This window comes from Pyrus communis, chromosome 16, assembly GCF_963583255.1.
Source record: "Pyrus communis chromosome 16, drPyrComm1.1, whole genome shotgun sequence".
Taxonomy (NCBI): domain Eukaryota; kingdom Viridiplantae; phylum Streptophyta; class Magnoliopsida; order Rosales; family Rosaceae; genus Pyrus; species Pyrus communis.
The window spans coordinates 16,530,426-16,547,814 of NC_084818.1; the positions used below are offsets into that span (position 1 = coordinate 16,530,426).

At 36.7% G+C, this 17,389-nt stretch overlaps 2 protein-coding genes and 1 pseudogene across 2 annotated transcripts; 2 read left to right on the plus strand and 1 right to left on the minus strand.

Moving 5' to 3' along the window:
- The first annotated feature begins 6,170 nt into the window (after positions 1-6,170).
- Positions 6,171-6,911, plus strand: LOC137720039 (polyubiquitin-like). The gene has a single exon (XM_068459037.1). It carries the CDS (start codon positions 6,171-6,173, stop codon positions 6,909-6,911), a length of 741 nt encoding a protein of 246 aa, XP_068315138.1.
- Positions 6,912-6,976: 65 nt separating this feature from the next.
- On the minus strand, positions 6,977-9,301 carry LOC137721362 (APO protein 4, mitochondrial-like; annotated as a pseudogene).
- Positions 9,302-12,850: 3,549 nt separating this feature from the next.
- Positions 12,851-14,155, plus strand: LOC137719621 (putative ETHYLENE INSENSITIVE 3-like 4 protein). Its single transcript, XM_068458653.1, has one exon. It carries the CDS (start codon positions 12,851-12,853, stop codon positions 14,153-14,155), a length of 1,305 nt encoding a protein of 434 aa, XP_068314754.1.
- The last annotated feature ends 3,234 nt before the right edge of the window (positions 14,156-17,389 follow it).

Below are 17,389 nucleotides of genomic sequence, written 5' to 3' on the forward strand. Positions count from 1 at the left end.
GGTACACCCGCGGATCGCCAATCAATCTGTCTTAGCCTAGAGCACGACAGATCACTCGGTTCATAGGATTCACTTCCCTAGAAAAGGAAGGTCACAGCACAATAATGAATCCATACTAATCGCTGTCTCAAATCATTTCCATTTCATAAGATTAATCTAGATTACTCCTGAGACTTGAAGTTCTTAGTCTAGTATACTAGTTTGGATGAGTTAATGAAATTGAAATGAGATTACCATAAATGACATTTTCACTTGTATGGTAACCATCGACATAAATGAAAAGTGACAATATCGAACCGTGTTTCGTTGATTAAGTGACATTATAGAATTGATTGGACAACCAAAATTATAATCCAGGTTAAAATTTCTTACCAAAATGTGTTTTGGACCTATCGTTCCTACACTGCCCAAGGTAACCCTGTTGTGTTACAAGTGGGAAAGGAAGCGTAATAAGATGAATGAAATAGTGCGATATGATGTACACCTTACAGCGCAAGGTTTTTCTCAAACGTCCTGTGATTGATAGCATCATTATAAAATGTGGTTAGTGTTTTCTCCATGGGGATATAGATATGGAGATTTACATGTAAGTTCCTGAATAATCACATGGACTGGTTCAAATAATTCTAAACGACGGAACACCCTCTTCACTTGTTTGAGGCGTTTACTTATGAACTGAAATAATCCGATAGATGTGGTATACCCATCTAAGTGGTTATTTGATCAGTTAGGGATATGAACTATGCCCTTACATGTTAAATTATGAAGTCTTATTCCAAATTGCTAGACTTACAGTTTATGTCGTTGCCATAAATCTCACTAAGACTCTAGAAGAGCTTGAGAAAACTACCTCGCACCTAAAGATGGAAATTAAGATGAAGGATCTTGGGAAAACTTGTTTATGCCTTGACCTGAAGTTAAAGCATTATTCTAATGGTACTTTGGTCTACCAATCGAACTACACCTCGAAGGTGTTACCTTTGAGTATACATGTGATCATCTATACGTTATATGCAAATGAGACCCTTGAAGAGGTTATGGAATCTGAAATTCCATATATGAGTTCAACTTTGCGCTTCATTGTACTTAGCTCATTGCGTTAGACATGGCATCTCCTTCGCTATTGATCTATTGGTAAAGATGCAACATCGGTCCTACACGCAACCACTAAATTGGTATTAAAGACGTACCTTAAAGGTATTACGAATTTGGGCAAATCCCAACGCATCTCGAGCGAATCCAACCCCCCTGATCCTCGAAATTATGCTTGCCTTGTATGTTATGCTAACGCTGGTTACTTATCAAACCCACATAAGGCAAAATCCACGAATGGTTATGTCTTTTCTGTTGGGGATATCCTAATATCTTGGAGGTCCACTATATGACCTTAGTTGCGAAATCTTCGAATCGTTCCAAAACTCACCTCACTTCACTATACCACAAGTGAGACATGGTTAGGAGTTCTTGTTGAGCATATTTGAAGTAGTTGCTGTGTTTTCATCCATCGTTGAGTCCCAACAACGATCCATGAAACTATGCCGCATGTATCCACCTGACCAAAACATGATACATCAACAAAGTCTACGCCAAGATATATTGCGTTTACATTTACATTAGCAAAGCATCAGGAGATTGACGTAACACAAGCTGATCCCAGACAATCTTGCCGACCTCTACACGACATCACTGCCGAAGTCAACCTTCTAAAAGCTTATCCAAGGAATTGGTATGCCTAACTATTTATATGCAATGCTTGTAGTTCTCAATTGGAAGTTACGTCAAACTCAGGGGGAGTATCCAGAAGTATACACATTTGATCTTAATGTACTTTTTCTCCCTACGATTAGGACCATTTTTCTCACTAGGTTTTTGCTACCTAACTAGATTTTAACGAAGCACCCATCCTGGGCTGGTCATACCCTCGTGAGCTCTTCTACTTGCTTCCAAAAGACGAATAGTTTTGACTTAATGCAACTTCTCACTTTTCTCCTTAGACTATGGGTTTTTCTCCCACCTTGGGTTTTACCATAGCGAGGTTTTGTGAGTTTTACCTTTGTATGCATTCTTCCATTGTTTTGAGACTCGCATTCGCTTATTGTGTTGACGACTTCATCAACTGTACTTACTTCATCGCTGAAGACCTGATGCGCCATTTGTTTGAATATTTACACACTCAAGGGGGAGTGTTGCAGTCCTTTTAGATTAGGAATGTGATTGTGTAAATCCTAACATATCTAGGATATCCTTATGGGATTCTACCATATCTCTTAGACTAGATATTATCCTATTAGGGTAAAGAATTGACCTTCCCTACTACTATAAGAGCATTCCCAGTGAAGGGCTTTATATGGGGCTAGAAAAGTGGTGGATATAGCCCATTTTAGAGCTCCGAGGAATCTTTGGGGCTTTATAAAAGAATCTCTCCTAATAAGGGGCTATATCTTTCGGGCTCTATATGGGGCTATATATATATATTTATTTATTTATGTTGTAATTTGATTAAGCAATGAATTTTTTTTTTTCTTTTTTGTGTGAACTTTTCTTAAGTTGATTTTTGGACGTGCTATCTTAAATTTTTTTTGTGAACCCTTCAAGCTAAAAAGTTCAAATTGTGACAAAGTTAGATTTCATCACTTATGAATCGTTCGTTGGATTAGATTCCCTTATCTCAATCTCATCCGTTGAAAGAAACAAACCCCCACTTCGCCCTTTGAAATAATTTGATTTTCATGTATAACACAACAATTTACCTAGCACCAATTGGCAAATTAGTATCATACAATTTTGAAAAAAAAAATTATTCGAAAATTTCACCCATCAATGCCTATGAATGTTAAATCAATTTGAAATTTTAATTCTTATGGAATTTAAAACAATCATTAATTAGCCAAATTGCAAGAAAAATAAGTAAGAAAAAAGAATTTAAAAAATAATAAAAGGAGAGTATAAGTGTATATGCAAGTGGAGGGAGAGTGATAGAATTTTGCTCACATGAGTTGCTACTTTTTTGTGGGACCCACTATTTTTTGGGGCTAGATGTAGCCCAATTTTATGTTACCCAAGAAAGAAAGTTGCTAGCCCCAGTGGTGGATCTAGCCCCATTTTTTGGCTCATTGGCGAAGAAATTTCTCGCTAAGGCTAGAAATGTGGTAGCCTCATGGAGGATAAAGCCTCCATTGGGGATGCTCTAAATAAAGGCAAAATCGGGTGGAATATAACACACTTCACAATTACACATCTCTCTCTTCTCTCTCGATGCCGCACTCTCTCTCTTTCTCTTTCTCTCTTTCTCTCTCTCTTTCTCTTTCTTTCTTTCTCTCTCTCTCTCTCTCTCTCTCTCTCTCTCTCTCTCTCTCTCTCTAGCCTCCATAATTGTTCAATGAATTATGCCTACAACAATTATGAGATACAAGATGCACATATATTAAATATAACGTATGTTATATAAATTTAATTCAATTAGTATTTTTGTACATTATAAAATATTACTTATGGCACGTTATGCAATTCTTTATTTGGTACTCACTACCAAGTAATTAATGTGTTGTGTTATCCTTATGTTGGTACGTACCAAATTATTGGTACGTGTTGTTATCCTTATTTTAATTATAAAAGAATGCTTATTTTTATTTTTAAATCTATATAAAATGTTGACTTGAAAATTAAAAAAAAAAAATTATATTCCATCCAATTAATCTTCATCTCATTAGATATAATTAAATCCTTAAATTGAGGAAGGATGAGATCCATAAATATAGCAATAAATTAATTAATATTACTGAATGCATTTTTGATATGGAGATGAATTTAAAATTAAAAAAACACTCAAGTTAAGAATGTACCTGGAATATAGAGTTTAATCAAGGAAGTTTTAATGAAAAGGGCATGGACCAACAAATATTTAACCAAAAACCATTCCAAAATGTTATTTAACCAAAAGGGTTCAAAGTTTAATAAAAAACCATCCAAAACTATTGTCCACAGTCCAAACTTACAAGCCCAACCAACTACAAATCTACAGTTTCGTAAATACCCCCAAAATGATTCGATATTGTCCTAACTCTTCACCAACCTCAAACCAGCGTGAAACTGCCATAATAATTCTTTGTCTTCCTATCAAATCGAATTCCCCCATTTCAAAAATCACCAAATCAAAGTTGAAAAAGGAAGCATTCATCGGAGCAAAGCCGCAGAAACAAGTTCAATGGAAAAAATTATGTTGAAACAAACTGGCAAAAAAGCGGTGCAAAACGTACCAGAACCTCCATCGGAACAAACTGGCAAAAAATATGTGGAAAACATACTAGAACCTCCATGTGAACAAACTGGAGAAAAAGAAGTGCAAAACGCACCAGAACCATCGTCGAAACAAATCAAAGAAAGACTAACACTGTTTCTGGAAAAAAAAACTAACTTTGTCTCTAAAAGAAAAAGAAAAAAAAAAACAAAAATATAAAATTGTTTCTGGAAAAACATAACACTATTTCTGGAAAAATCAAAACATAACATTGTTTTTGGAAACAAAAAAATAACACTGTTTCTAGAAAAAAATCAGATACAATGTTTGTGTAAAAACTAACATTGTTCTGGAAAATTAAAACTATTTATGGAAAAATATTAGAACCACCATTGAAACAAACTGGCGAAAAACTAACATTGTTTCTAGAAAAAAAAAAACTAACATTGTCTCTGGAAAAAAAAAAAAAACCAAAATATAAAACTATTTATGGAAAAACAAAAAAATAACACTATTTTTGGAAAAAAACTAACATTGTCTCTGGAAAAAAAAGAACCAAACATAAAACTGTTTCTTGAAAAACCAAAATATAACACTGTTTTAGGAAAAATAATAAGATACAATGTTTGTTTTATTTGTGTATAAACAAACACTGTATCTGAAGAAAAAAAAAACCAAAATATAACATTGTTTCTAGAAAAAAAAAATAACACTGTTTTTGGAAAAAAAAATGTTGGCAAAACTGTATCTGTAAAAAAAATACATTGTATCTGAAAAAAACTGAACAAAAAGCTAACAAATCTCAAATTTATTTTCTGGAGAAACAAACGATGAACTCCACTGAAGAAGAAAAATTGAAAAACAGTACCTCGAATTCTTCTTTTCTTCTTCATGAAATTGAAAGGTTAATAATCAGATGAATGAGGAGGGAAGGGCAGAAATTCACCTTTGGCTTTTTTGCCGATGTTGGTGAAAGTGCAAATCCCTTGCTCATCTTTATAGAGAAGAGACAAGAGAGAGAGTGAGAAATTTTGGGAGGGAGAGAGAGAGAGAGAGAGAGTGACAAAATCATACCATTTTGCTTGTAAGAGATCGTTTCCGATTTTCACAGAGATGGAGACGGCTCAAAATTAGGTTTGGGGTCGAAGCTGTGGTTTTTACGTAGTGATAAAAATGGAGTTGCTATGCGAGATTAGAAAGAAAAATGGAAGGTTTTGAATGTCAGGAAAAAATGGGGGAGAGAATATGAGAGAGATCCATAATGAAGAGAGATTAACGGACAAAGCTTGCCGTTAGGGATAAAATCGTAAACTCAATATTTGGGCTATTTTAATTAGATTGATTTAGTATTGGGCTTTGTCCTAACCATTAAATAAAGTTATTACATGGTTTTTGGTTAAAACTCAAAGTTTTCAAGCCCTTTTCATTAGTTTTCCTTTTAATCAAAGCTGAAAGCGCTTTAATCAAAAGTTGGAAAGATGAGTTTAGTAAATAAATGTCTAAAAAAATGAGGCATCTAATTCTAATTTTCTCTGGACCAAATCCCCATATTTTGTAAATAATCTGGACATAGAAAATGAGTTAAGAATAGGTTAGATCAAATGTTCAATTACTCCATTATAACGGAAAAAAATTAAGCTCGGAGGACTTGAAACGGAGCTTTACTACTACCATATATGTGTGTAGGGGGGGATAGGAGCAGCATATCCTTCATGAATTATTCATGCTCCTGTTCAAAAGTGTTGATGCTTTTATAATGAATTCAGCATACATGTAGAATGATGGGATACTCATGAGTTTGACATGACTCTAGTACCCACTTTTTGAACTTATAAACCATTCTTTACCATTCTTGAAAGATAATTTGGCATAAAAATAAAAACTAAGCTTCAAACTACTGCGTTCTGGATTCAAACCTACATGCGGTGAAACAATGAGGGTAATAATTGATGTATGGGGGCATGAATTTACCCTGGAAGTAGGTCTCAAAGAATCAGTTGTTGAAATCAAAAGGAAGATGGAACAGCTCTTGGGCATCCCAATGGCTTCACAAACCCTAGCAGTATGTGGATGGGAGTTGGTAGATGGACTAGACATGGAAGATTATCCAATTGTCACACCAGGTACAAAAATCGACCTCACCGTCAAATCCATGGAACCGACTACCATTCCGATTATCATAAAAATTTCAGAGAAGCAGCACCAGATACAAGTGAGTAGAACAGAAACCGTGTACAGCCTTAAAGAGAAAATCCACATTATTGATGGCACACCCATCAAAAGAATCTCTCTCTTTTTCTGTGGAATTGAGTTGGAAAACGATTTTTGCAACTTGAGTGAGTACGGTGTTAATGAATTTTCCGAGATACTTTTGTTGCTCAAGACCAAGAATCGAATAAAGAGTGACCCTCCGTCGAGGAGGTTGAGTCTTGTGGTTCAAACATCCTCGAGTTTGCTCAATGCGACCAGCATTCCGGTGAGAATCAAGGACTCGAACACAGTTAATGAGCTGAGGCAACTACTTCTGAGCAGAAAACTTCTTCCGATTGATGATTATTTGTTCATTCATAGGCAGATGACTATGCGAGAAAACTGCAGCCTCAGGTCGCATGGTGTGGAAGATGGAGATTCAATATACGTATTCAAAGGGACAGTCCATCGCAGCGGATATTAATATGCAAGACAATAGTAGTTCTGTAACTGAAAATCAATCTTATACTAGTCATTAGCACTGAAAATTTATATTCAATTTCGTTACGCAATTCAATTATTTTGTATTAACCATCTATAACATCATCAAATACAAGAAAAGCCTAATTAAATTTCGGATGCGCTTAACTCCTTTCATGCTTTCACTCTTTCTACTATGCATTCTTGTTTCTGCGTCAATAGCTTAAGCAAAACTACAATTTGCTCTGCCGTTTCATGCTCCAACTGAAAGGGGGCAATACGTGTTCAGTTGATGTTGCGATCCATCTTGAACTCCGTTGTCAGTCATCTGATGTTACAATCACTCTCAAGAATGAAGATAAGGCCATCTACTAAGGGAGCTTCTGTGGGGCTTTACTTTCCCATTTTACATCACCAAGCATCACAGCTTCCAATTCTGCACACATCTGCGATCTGGCAGCCCTGGGGAGCTTCTGCTGGCTTCAATTACCTTGGAATCAACCGACATATACATTTGAGCATTTGGGTGGAGCAATCTTTGATCTCCAAGTGAGGTACTTACACCCTGCAGTTTCATCATACAGTGATACTTTGGCGGTGCAATGGCACCTGCCTCTGTGCATAGTTCTACCACTGCCGCAGTATGCCCATATAATCCCCTCCCTTCATTCAAAAGTACTTGAGGATCATGAGGCTGCCGCCGCCATACAGTCTTTGGAGGCACAAGATCATCCATATTTGCCTTTATCCAAAAATGGGTTCCCTGCCAACTTTCATACTTAAACACTCCACAAAGTGGAGCCTTATGGCCAGATGGCCCAATATGAACTTCTGAACAATGTCTACAGACTTTTGTTGGATAAACCATCAGTAACTTTTCCACACCATCTCTAAATATTTCCCATGCCCTCAAAGTTCCACTGGCAACCAGAATCAGCTCATCGGGTGACAAAGACTCAGCTCCATCAACACCAAGGCAATCACTTCCTGAGTTCCAATTTAAATGATTTCCATCATTCACACCTGATTGCCAGCATAGCTCCACAACTGCGGGAACACGTTCAAAGTCAAACCTCGGATGGTGTTTTATAATATCCTGGAACATGTGCTTAAGGTGAAATGCCTCTACTGGAACAAGCACATCTTTCAAACCACCAACTATCCATTCATGAACCCGATTCTTGCCACAATGTTTGAAACCACAAGTCTGAATTAAGTGGCCTTTACTTTGGACAGAACCTGCAAAAAGTAGGCTTTTCTTTTGAGTGACAGAAATTGTTCAAATAGAGCAGTAGGGACCAGAGGGTCAATTAGATAACTCTAGTTTTGAAAACACAGCTCTCAAAATAACATTTAGGAAGCTCAGGAGTCAGGAACATGGCAGATAAAGTGGTCAAATTGTTCCTAAACAAGAAATCAGAACATAAACTCTGGAGCTTCAAAGTCGATGTTCTTCCACGATACATCAGTAACTATGTGATAGAACAATAAAGTGCCCGGTAATTCAAAGCTTAAAAGTTCATATGCATCCCTTAAAAAAGTATTTAAAAAGTAAAAGCAATAATACTTGGCAGACGAGGGATTTACTTGCACGCCAAAACTGGTATCATTTTGAGGAGAGTAGAGACACCTTGCATAACAAGCCTCCGGGAATCAAGGACCTCCTCGGCGAACTGGTACCATGGCAGGCACTGGGTAACCTTTAGCCCGGTTTTGGATTCTCTTCTGAATCATAGGCTTTAGCTTCCTTAAGTCCATCTTTGAGCTGTAATACCTTGCAAATCTGTACATAATTTTGCCTTTGAAATTGGAACTCTCGCACAATTTCTTCCTCAGTGCCATAATGTCTTTGCAGTGCCAAAATTTTTACACAGATGTAAAATCACATCTGCTCCACAAAAGGGTAGACAAAAGCTAATGAGTAAATACAGAAAACATAACAAGTACAACATTTTCAGAGAGTCATTTAGAACAAAACCAAAAATTGATATTTTTATGGTGTAATAAGCAACAAGCTTAGCACATAACAACCAAAAGTAGAACTCTTTAATCGACCCAAAACAACTGCTTTTAAAAAAAATACCACTTTCCAACAGTTATGTCCCCTGCACCGGAGTTTGAATTACTATGGACTTCACTTTTCCCCTCATTATCATAAAAATGAAATCCACAGATGACCCAAATCCTTAGACAAACCAGATTGCTCAAAAGAACAGAACCAACCACATTAACCACCAAAGCACAACTCTAATCAATCCAAACCTGCTGAAAGCATACTAGTTTAGAATTTTGCGTGTGTCAAGAAAAGTTCAATAGATAATATGCAACATGACCCAATTCCATAGACAACCCAACTTGCAAAACATGACCAGAACCTTCAAATTACAAGATTAACAATGATGCAACTTTCTTGCGTCCTCACTAATCAAAATCATCCTAGGCCTTAAATTATTTTCATCAAAACTTGCCCTACATGCATCCACACAATAAAAAACTATAAAGGGTAAAATTACATTTTACATCCTTAAGTTTGGATATAATTACAATCTCATACAATATTTTTAAAACATTTCAATCACATATATTTGCTTGCATTTTATTACAATTTCATACATCTGTTAAAAATTAAGAGAATTGTTATTAGCACTCCAAAAGTCTCATTCTACACTCCAAACTTTCTATACTAGGAAAGAAAAATACACTTGTGAGGAGTGTAAAATGAGATTTTTAGAGTGCCAATAACACTTCCCAAAATTAAGTTAAGTTTACATTTAACTAATGACATGGCAAAATCTAAAGTCCACACTTGTACTCACATGGCTGCCAACTTGTCCAACATGGCCAAACAAATAATAAAAAATACTTAAGAATTGAAAAAAAAAAAAAAAAATTCAATTCATTTAGTATTTTATTTTAAAAAAATTATATTAAAAAAACAAAAAAACACCAAGGTGCAGGCCTCGTATGCTTGTGATGCATTGCTTTCTCTGCGTAACACTCAATTATTGGAGCAGTAGTAAGCAGCAAGCAGCTATTGCACTTCATTATTGGAGTAGTAATAAGAACACATTGCACTTCACGGTCCACGGCTATGACAATGACACTATCTAGACGTTCCAAGACCCTGATCTTCCTCGCTTAAAACAACCTTGCCCCATTCATTCTTAACCTCGAAGGCTGCGGTGGCCTCACGCCTTCATCCTCGACGTTAGCCTGGGCTCAACAATTGCCTCTCGTTTTTCAATTTGGTCAAACAACAGACCCCCAATTACAGGGATCCCCTACTAAGGCTTCCAATCCCACTCAACAATCTGAACTTCCGAAATTCCAATTTCAGGGATCCCCTACAATAATGATTCAATATTTTCTCAATTTCTAAAATGGAATAAAGAAATCATATTTCCCACATTCCTTGCAATTTCTAGGGTTTACATTCATATGCTTCCATGGCCGCATCGTCCTACCCGTGCTACACGTGTCGTTACATAGCTAGACCCTCTTCGCCTCTCACTTCTAAACCGCCCCCGACGGACAAAAGCAAGTTGGTGTTTTTGGACTGGAGGTAGCAGTTTGAGTTGGAGGATTTGATGTGGGTGTCGGCAGAGATGTTGGGGGAAAAGAGCCTGGGGACAACGTACAAGGTGGTGTTAGAAGATGAAAGCATAATGGCGGTGAAGGGCCTCAAGGACGTGGCAGTGGTGACAATGTCTGTGACTAGGCGAGGATGGCGACAAAGATGCTGCCTAGGTAATGATCTTCTTGAAGAGAGATGCAAAGGATATTAGGCCTTCTCCAACTGAATGCTGGTTTTAGCCCTTTGGTCCTTCAAAAAATTAATATTTTAATGAATACTACATGATCATATTTCTTACCATCTCCAATTGAGGGCCAAAGGGCAATAAGGCTCGTTTTAACCCTGTCACAAAAAACCACCTCCAATCGAGGGCCAAAGGGCCAAATATAATTTATTATTTAAATTTAAAAACTACAACAACTTAAATTTAAAAATTACAACTTAAATTTAATAACTACAAGTAAAATTTAAAAAATACAACTTATATATTTCAAGTCAAATGTGAGGTTTTATTTAGAGTATAAAAAAAATAAAAAATAAAATAAAAAAAAGGGAAGTGGGTGGGAGAGTCCCACATCAGCTGTCGGAGAGGAAGTAGCAAAAAAAAAAAAAATGGAAGTGGGTGGTGAGTCCCACATCGGCTGTGAGAGAGATTTAAGTAACCAAACATGCTTATAAAAACCACATTCCAACGGCCAACTTTGAACAAATCACATTTGGGCCTATAATTAAATATTTTTTAAAATTTTGGCCCAAAAAAAAAAAAATTCAAATACAACGGTTAGCTAACGTCAACTAGGATAAGCCCATTATTTTAGGCAAGGGCTCGGTATGCAACAATGCAGCTTCAGGCTGATAGGATAGGCCCATTATTTTAGGCAAGGGCTCGGTGTGCAACAATAAGTAAAGCAGCAGGCTTGATGCTGCAACACGGGCTGCGGGAAAATAAGGGGGATAAGCCCAATGGGCTGCTTGAGGCTGATAGAAGGCGGACTGGATGAGTGAAGCCCATCGTGTAGGCTTTGGGTTCCGTGCACAGCAAAGGCCTAAAAGGCTGCTGTTTATGGCAGCAAGGCTTAGCTTGGCTTTTGGCCAGCTAGGTGCGGCTTGGCTGAACGATTTTCCCTCTGTTTTTTTGTTTCTTTTTCTTTTTTCATCAAATTTTTAGGGTTTTTTTTTTTTTTTTTAAATAAAAATCATGCTTTTATTTTATTTCAATTCTTTGACTCACAAATTCCACATAGCGATTTTACAATTGTGTAATGCATAAACGTGTGTGTGTATACATATATCCATATATATATATATATATATATATATATATTGATAAATCTATGAACATATACAATATATATCGGAAAGAAAATACAAATGTAGGGGGTTCATGCATCACGCGAATGCTTTTATGTTTCAAGGTCGTTTCAAATATCTTAATTTATTATAAAAGAACCTGATTGGCAGAAAACAACTGAGCCTTTGAATTTGTAGAAGATTCCTCTCGGAAAGCCAGAATTGCATCTCCAATGTGCTATATCACATTCAACAAAGAAAAATTAAATTAAATTAATAACATGTAGATCAATTCAATAAAATAATAAATTAATCATAAAAAGAATGATAAAAATGTAACAAACTCTCTTTAGTGCAGCGTCAATAGCGTGTTGATAACGTATTGTAGGCATAATTTATTGAACTGTATAAAGGACAGAGAGAGTGGGTGCATCCCAATAGAGAGAAAGAGATATGTATAATTGTGAGATGTGTATTATTCCACCAATTGTGTCTTTATTTATAGTAGTATGGAAGGTAAATTCCGTACCCAATAGGATTACAACTCTAATAGCATAATATGTAATCTAAGCGATATTCCAAATATGATAGGATTTACACGATTACATTTCTAATTTAATAGGAGTGCAACAAGCCTAGCCCTTTTCATTAAAGCTTCTAAAAAAAGAAACCCGTAAAAAACAAATCTAGAGCTCGAATGAAAAGATGTAGAAAATTATTAAATTCATTCAGGCTGGAGTGACAACTTATATACCACGTACAGCACCACCCTCCATTAATTTCTTACTTCAGAATCTCACGTGTTTCTTTGAAATTTTCAGAATCCTCCAAACTTCTCCCTCAACCTCGTTAATACCAATCTTGGCCTCAAGCCTTCCCATCTGTTTTCACTTTTCATATCTAAAAAGGAAAGAAGCCTTTCACATTGTTGTTTCTATATTTGGTAATTTGGTTTCACACCGTTTCTATATTTGGTAATTTGGTTCACACCGCCTTTGGACTAGGTAGTTTATATATACCTAACTTAGTAACACCGTCTTTATATCAATAGAGACACAGATACTTCAACTGGTACTACTATGGTAAAGTTCCATGTACAAGTTGATCCTCTAAGCCTTGGAGTAGTTGCAGAAGATGAAGAAGCAGCTGAAGATCACATCAGCTATGACGAGCTTAAGAAGCGAATGTGGAAGGATAGTATTCGCTTACAAAAGCTCAAAGAGAATCGTAAAATCATTGAGGCAGAAGAAGACGAAGAAGAAGAACCTGCAGAGTCGTCGGCAAAGCAAGAAGGGTCTCATAGAAAGAAAATGGCAAGAGCCCAGGATTCGATACTTAAATACATGGTGAAAATCATGGAGGTATGCAAAGCAAAGGGCTTTGTGTATGGGATTGTGCCTGAGAAGGGAAAGCCAGTGACGGGCTCCTCTGATAGCTTAAGAGAGTGGTGGAAAGACAAAGCGAGATTTGACCACAACGCCCCCATTGCAATCGCCGAGTATCTGCCAGCTCTGATATTTGAAGGTGAGTCGGATCATGGCTCTTATGCTCATTTGCTTCATGAACTGCAAGACACTACTTTAGGGTCTCTTCTTTCTGCTCTGATTCAGCACTGCATGCCGCCGCAGCGGAGGTTCCCTCTGGAGAAGGGTTTAGCTCCTCCGTGGTGGCCCACAGGGAAGGAGATGTGGTGGGGGGACCAAGGGCTTTCTGTAGAGCACGGCGCTCCTCCTTATCGGAAGCCCCACGATCTTAAAAAGGCATGGAAAGTGAGTGCCTTGGCTGCTGTGGTCAAACACATGGCTCCTCATTCGGATAGAGTGAGAAGACTTGTGACGCAAAGCAAGTGTTTGCAAGATAAGATGACTGCTAAGGAGACTGCTATTTGGTCCAAAGTGGTTAACCAAGAAGAATCTCTCATACAACTTACAGAGAAATGCCTCAAAATCTCAGATCACTCAAACAAAAAGGGTAAGAATTTGAAGTGGCCTGCTACTACTAGCAATGAAAAGAGGAAGATGATGAGTATTGATTTGGGATTAGGGTTTGTGGAAAAGAAATCAAGGGCAGACTATGATCAAGGTCAAGATCAAGATCATACACTTTGTGCTTCTGATCAAAATAGTGGTGCTGTTAGTGTGGTGGATTGGATTAATATGGAGATAGAAAAGGCCAATGGGATTGATGACAACAGTGGTACTAAAGTGGCAGACGGCTATGGATCAGCAAGCTATTGGGGAGGTGGTATTGATGATGATGATCTAGCTATGGATGGAGCACTTGAGATCCAAAGGGGAAACATGGATTTAAATCGTTCTTCCGAAGATATGTCACATAATTATGACCAAGATTCAACTTCTATTTGGGATTTGGGATATGATTAATTAGTGAATGCACTACTCTTGTATCTTTTAATTAGTTTTCATTTTCACGTAGTTGTTTAAAATGTATCAATAAAATAATTTGTACTAGCGAGACCAATAATTAATTTGTATTACTTTTCATTATGTTCGTCGCATCCCTCATATGCAACAACCACATTGTTGGACATTTTTTATTTATAATAGCATGACGACTACATGTTAATTAATTAGTTGATTCATAGGGATAAAGATATCATGCATTTTATTTGAACAAAAAATTCTCTCACCCACCCTTAAATGTACACACCGTATTAATTATTGTATCTTCCTATCTGGAAACTATGTAAGAATGCCTCAGTAGTCAATAGTACATGGATTTTGTTACTTGCCTTGCTAGTTGTTCATTTGGCTTAGAACAAAACTTTTTTTGTGCTAGATTCACTGGCAAACATCTTACAAAGCGAGATCCACTTACATAGAGAGATGTCATGGACAATGCTTACTTTGTTTTCTCTTTCCTTTGTTTTTCATTAACCTTTTTCACTAACCAGAAAAAATATGAACAAAAAGAAAGTTTCGTTGGGGGGGGGGCAAATAATTACTTTCTAGCTTCCTAGTGCAGTACATAATATTCTGTTTTTCACTAACCCGAGTGATCGGATTGGAGCGTCGTTAAAGGTTGTAGGGTGGTTTTGTCTTTGTCTATAATTCCCATCCTCTTAGTTGCATATGCATGGTGGTTTTTCCTTTTATTAGAACTGGCAATTTCTTACACGACACGAAAATAACGGGTTTCAGATCAACACATGTCACATCCCGACCCGAGCTCCACCACATCTCGGGCTCGACTCCGTCATAGCACGATATTGTCTGCTTTGGGCCCCGACCACGCCCTCACGGTTTTGTTTCTGGGAACTCACACGAGAACTTCCCAGTGGGTCACCCATCCTGAGAATGCTCTCGCTCAAACTCGCTTAACTTCGGAGTTCCGGTGGAACCCGAAGCCAATGAGTTCCCAAAAGATCTCGTGCTATATGGAGGTGGGTATGTACATATAAGGCATAGAGGATCCTCTCCCTTGGGCAATGTGGGATCCAACAATCCACCCCCCTTAAGGGCCCGACGTCCTCGTTGGCACACTTCCGCCCAGGGATTGGCTATGATACCAAATTGTCACATCTCGACCTGGGCTCCACCACATCTCGGGCTCGACTCCGCCGTAGCACGATATTGTCCGCTTTGGACCCCGACCATGCCCTAACGGTTTTGTTTCTGGGAACTCACCCGATGGAACCTGAAGCGAGTGAGTTCCCAAAAGGCCTCGTGCTATATGGTGGTGGGTGTTGGACATTATATATTATAATTAATATTATAATATTTAATTTTTATATGAATGAAAAATAAAAGTCATGTGTCATGGTTGAATTCAAATTCATGAGTTGCATCTGTTCGTTGGAGCTTTAGGCAACGGTCACAATGTTTCAAAAGGGAGTGGCTTGAGTTCTATATAAACTCAAACATCCCACATATCTAAGGGGATTAAGAGAAGAGTTTTCTCCAATGTCTTAGTAAAAATCAAAGTTGTGTCTTGAAAGTACGGAATATATGAAGTTCGCCAGCGTCCGATGATTGAAGTGCTTTGACTTCGAATTATAGATTGTTGAATCCTGGGAGACGTACGTCCACCTAACTACAAGCACAAGAGTAGGGGCGAAATTCTGTCTTAAGGACATTGCATTTATGCAAGCCTCAATCTCCAAATTTGTCAGTTTTTCTAACTTTCTCTTTAGTTGTTTATATTAATCTCATATATAATTGATGTTGTGAATTTCTTTATGATTATTATCATTGGAATTATATTTATTTTCATATTTTCTAATATTGCTCCAACAGTGGGCATGTACATATAAGGCATAGAGGATCATCTCCCCTAGTCGATGTGGGATCTAACAACACGATAATTAATCAGGTCATTATCTGGTCACACGATAATAATCCGTTAATAACGGGTCCTTAACAGGTTTACACGAGAGTGACACGCAGCTAACTTGTTTCGACACGATAAGAAAAAAGTTATTTCGATGATTTTAATTTTTTAAATTACTAAAAAAACACTTACTATAAAATATAATAGATATAATGAATATGTATATATTGTTTATTAACTATTATTCTATATAAATTTTAAATTTTAAGTTTTATTTATTTATTTATTTTTATAGTATATTATAGGCAAAGATTGAGATTAAAAATCATAAAACACATTAAAATAAAAATATCAACTAATTTAAAAATACCAAACACATTAAAAAAATTATAATAATTAATTTACATGTGCGAAAAATATGAAAAAAAATATGCAAATGCTTGTAGTCGCATCCTCTATGCTTTGAGGATGGGTATATGATCGTTTGAATTTTTAAAACCATACAAACACCCATGAATAGTATTTTAAGAGAGTTCAAAATAAACAAAATTCATAATCATTAATGTACAAGTCTGAAAGCATAATAAACATTCATAATTGCATCCTCAACGCTTAGACGATGGTTACATGGTCGTTTAGATTTTTAAAACCTTCCAAATCTCATGAACAATGTTTTCTATTTGAGTGCAAAATTAATAATGATTATTGCAGAAGTGTGAAAAATGTAATCACTCGTAATTAAAATCTTTACAACTTTCATGAAGGGGTCAACTCTGAAATTTAGTATATATATATACTAATTTAGTATTATGTTTAACATTTTTTTGGGTCAAATTATGTTTTTCATTTCATTTTTATTGATTTAAAATATATTTTTCTTAACGGGTAACGGGTCGGGTCATATTACCTAATAATATTAATGGGTTGATTTTGGGTCGAGTCATATTACCCGTTTACTTTAACGGGCATTACACGACACAACCAGTTAAGCTATTGGGTATGACACAAAAACGACACGAACACGAGAAACACGAGACGAATGCCAAGTCTACCTTTGATGACCAAGGCATCATCGTGGGAGGAGTGTATGTTTTGTAGGACTTTGAAGACCAAGGCATTGTTGATCAGTGAACATCAGGATACTAGATGATGGGGAGGGGTTTGTTGATGGAAGCTACCATCTTGGCTTCTTTCAACTTGCTTTTCTTTCTTTTTTAGTTTTATCTAGATACTTTTGTCCTCCATAAATGCAGTTGACGTTGAGAACCAGTGTCTCCATTGGCTTTTGGTTTCTAGAAGATTCATGAGATGTTTTGGATCTTTTGCAA

Bases quoted from the DNA above. Each gene is read 5' to 3' on its own strand.
- LOC137720039 (XM_068459037.1), top strand. From the start codon at position 6,171: ATGAGGGTAATAATTGATGTATGGGGGCATGAATTTACCCTGGAAGTA.
- LOC137719621 (XM_068458653.1), top strand. From the start codon at position 12,851: ATGGTAAAGTTCCATGTACAAGTTGATCCTCTAAGCCTTGGAGTAGTT.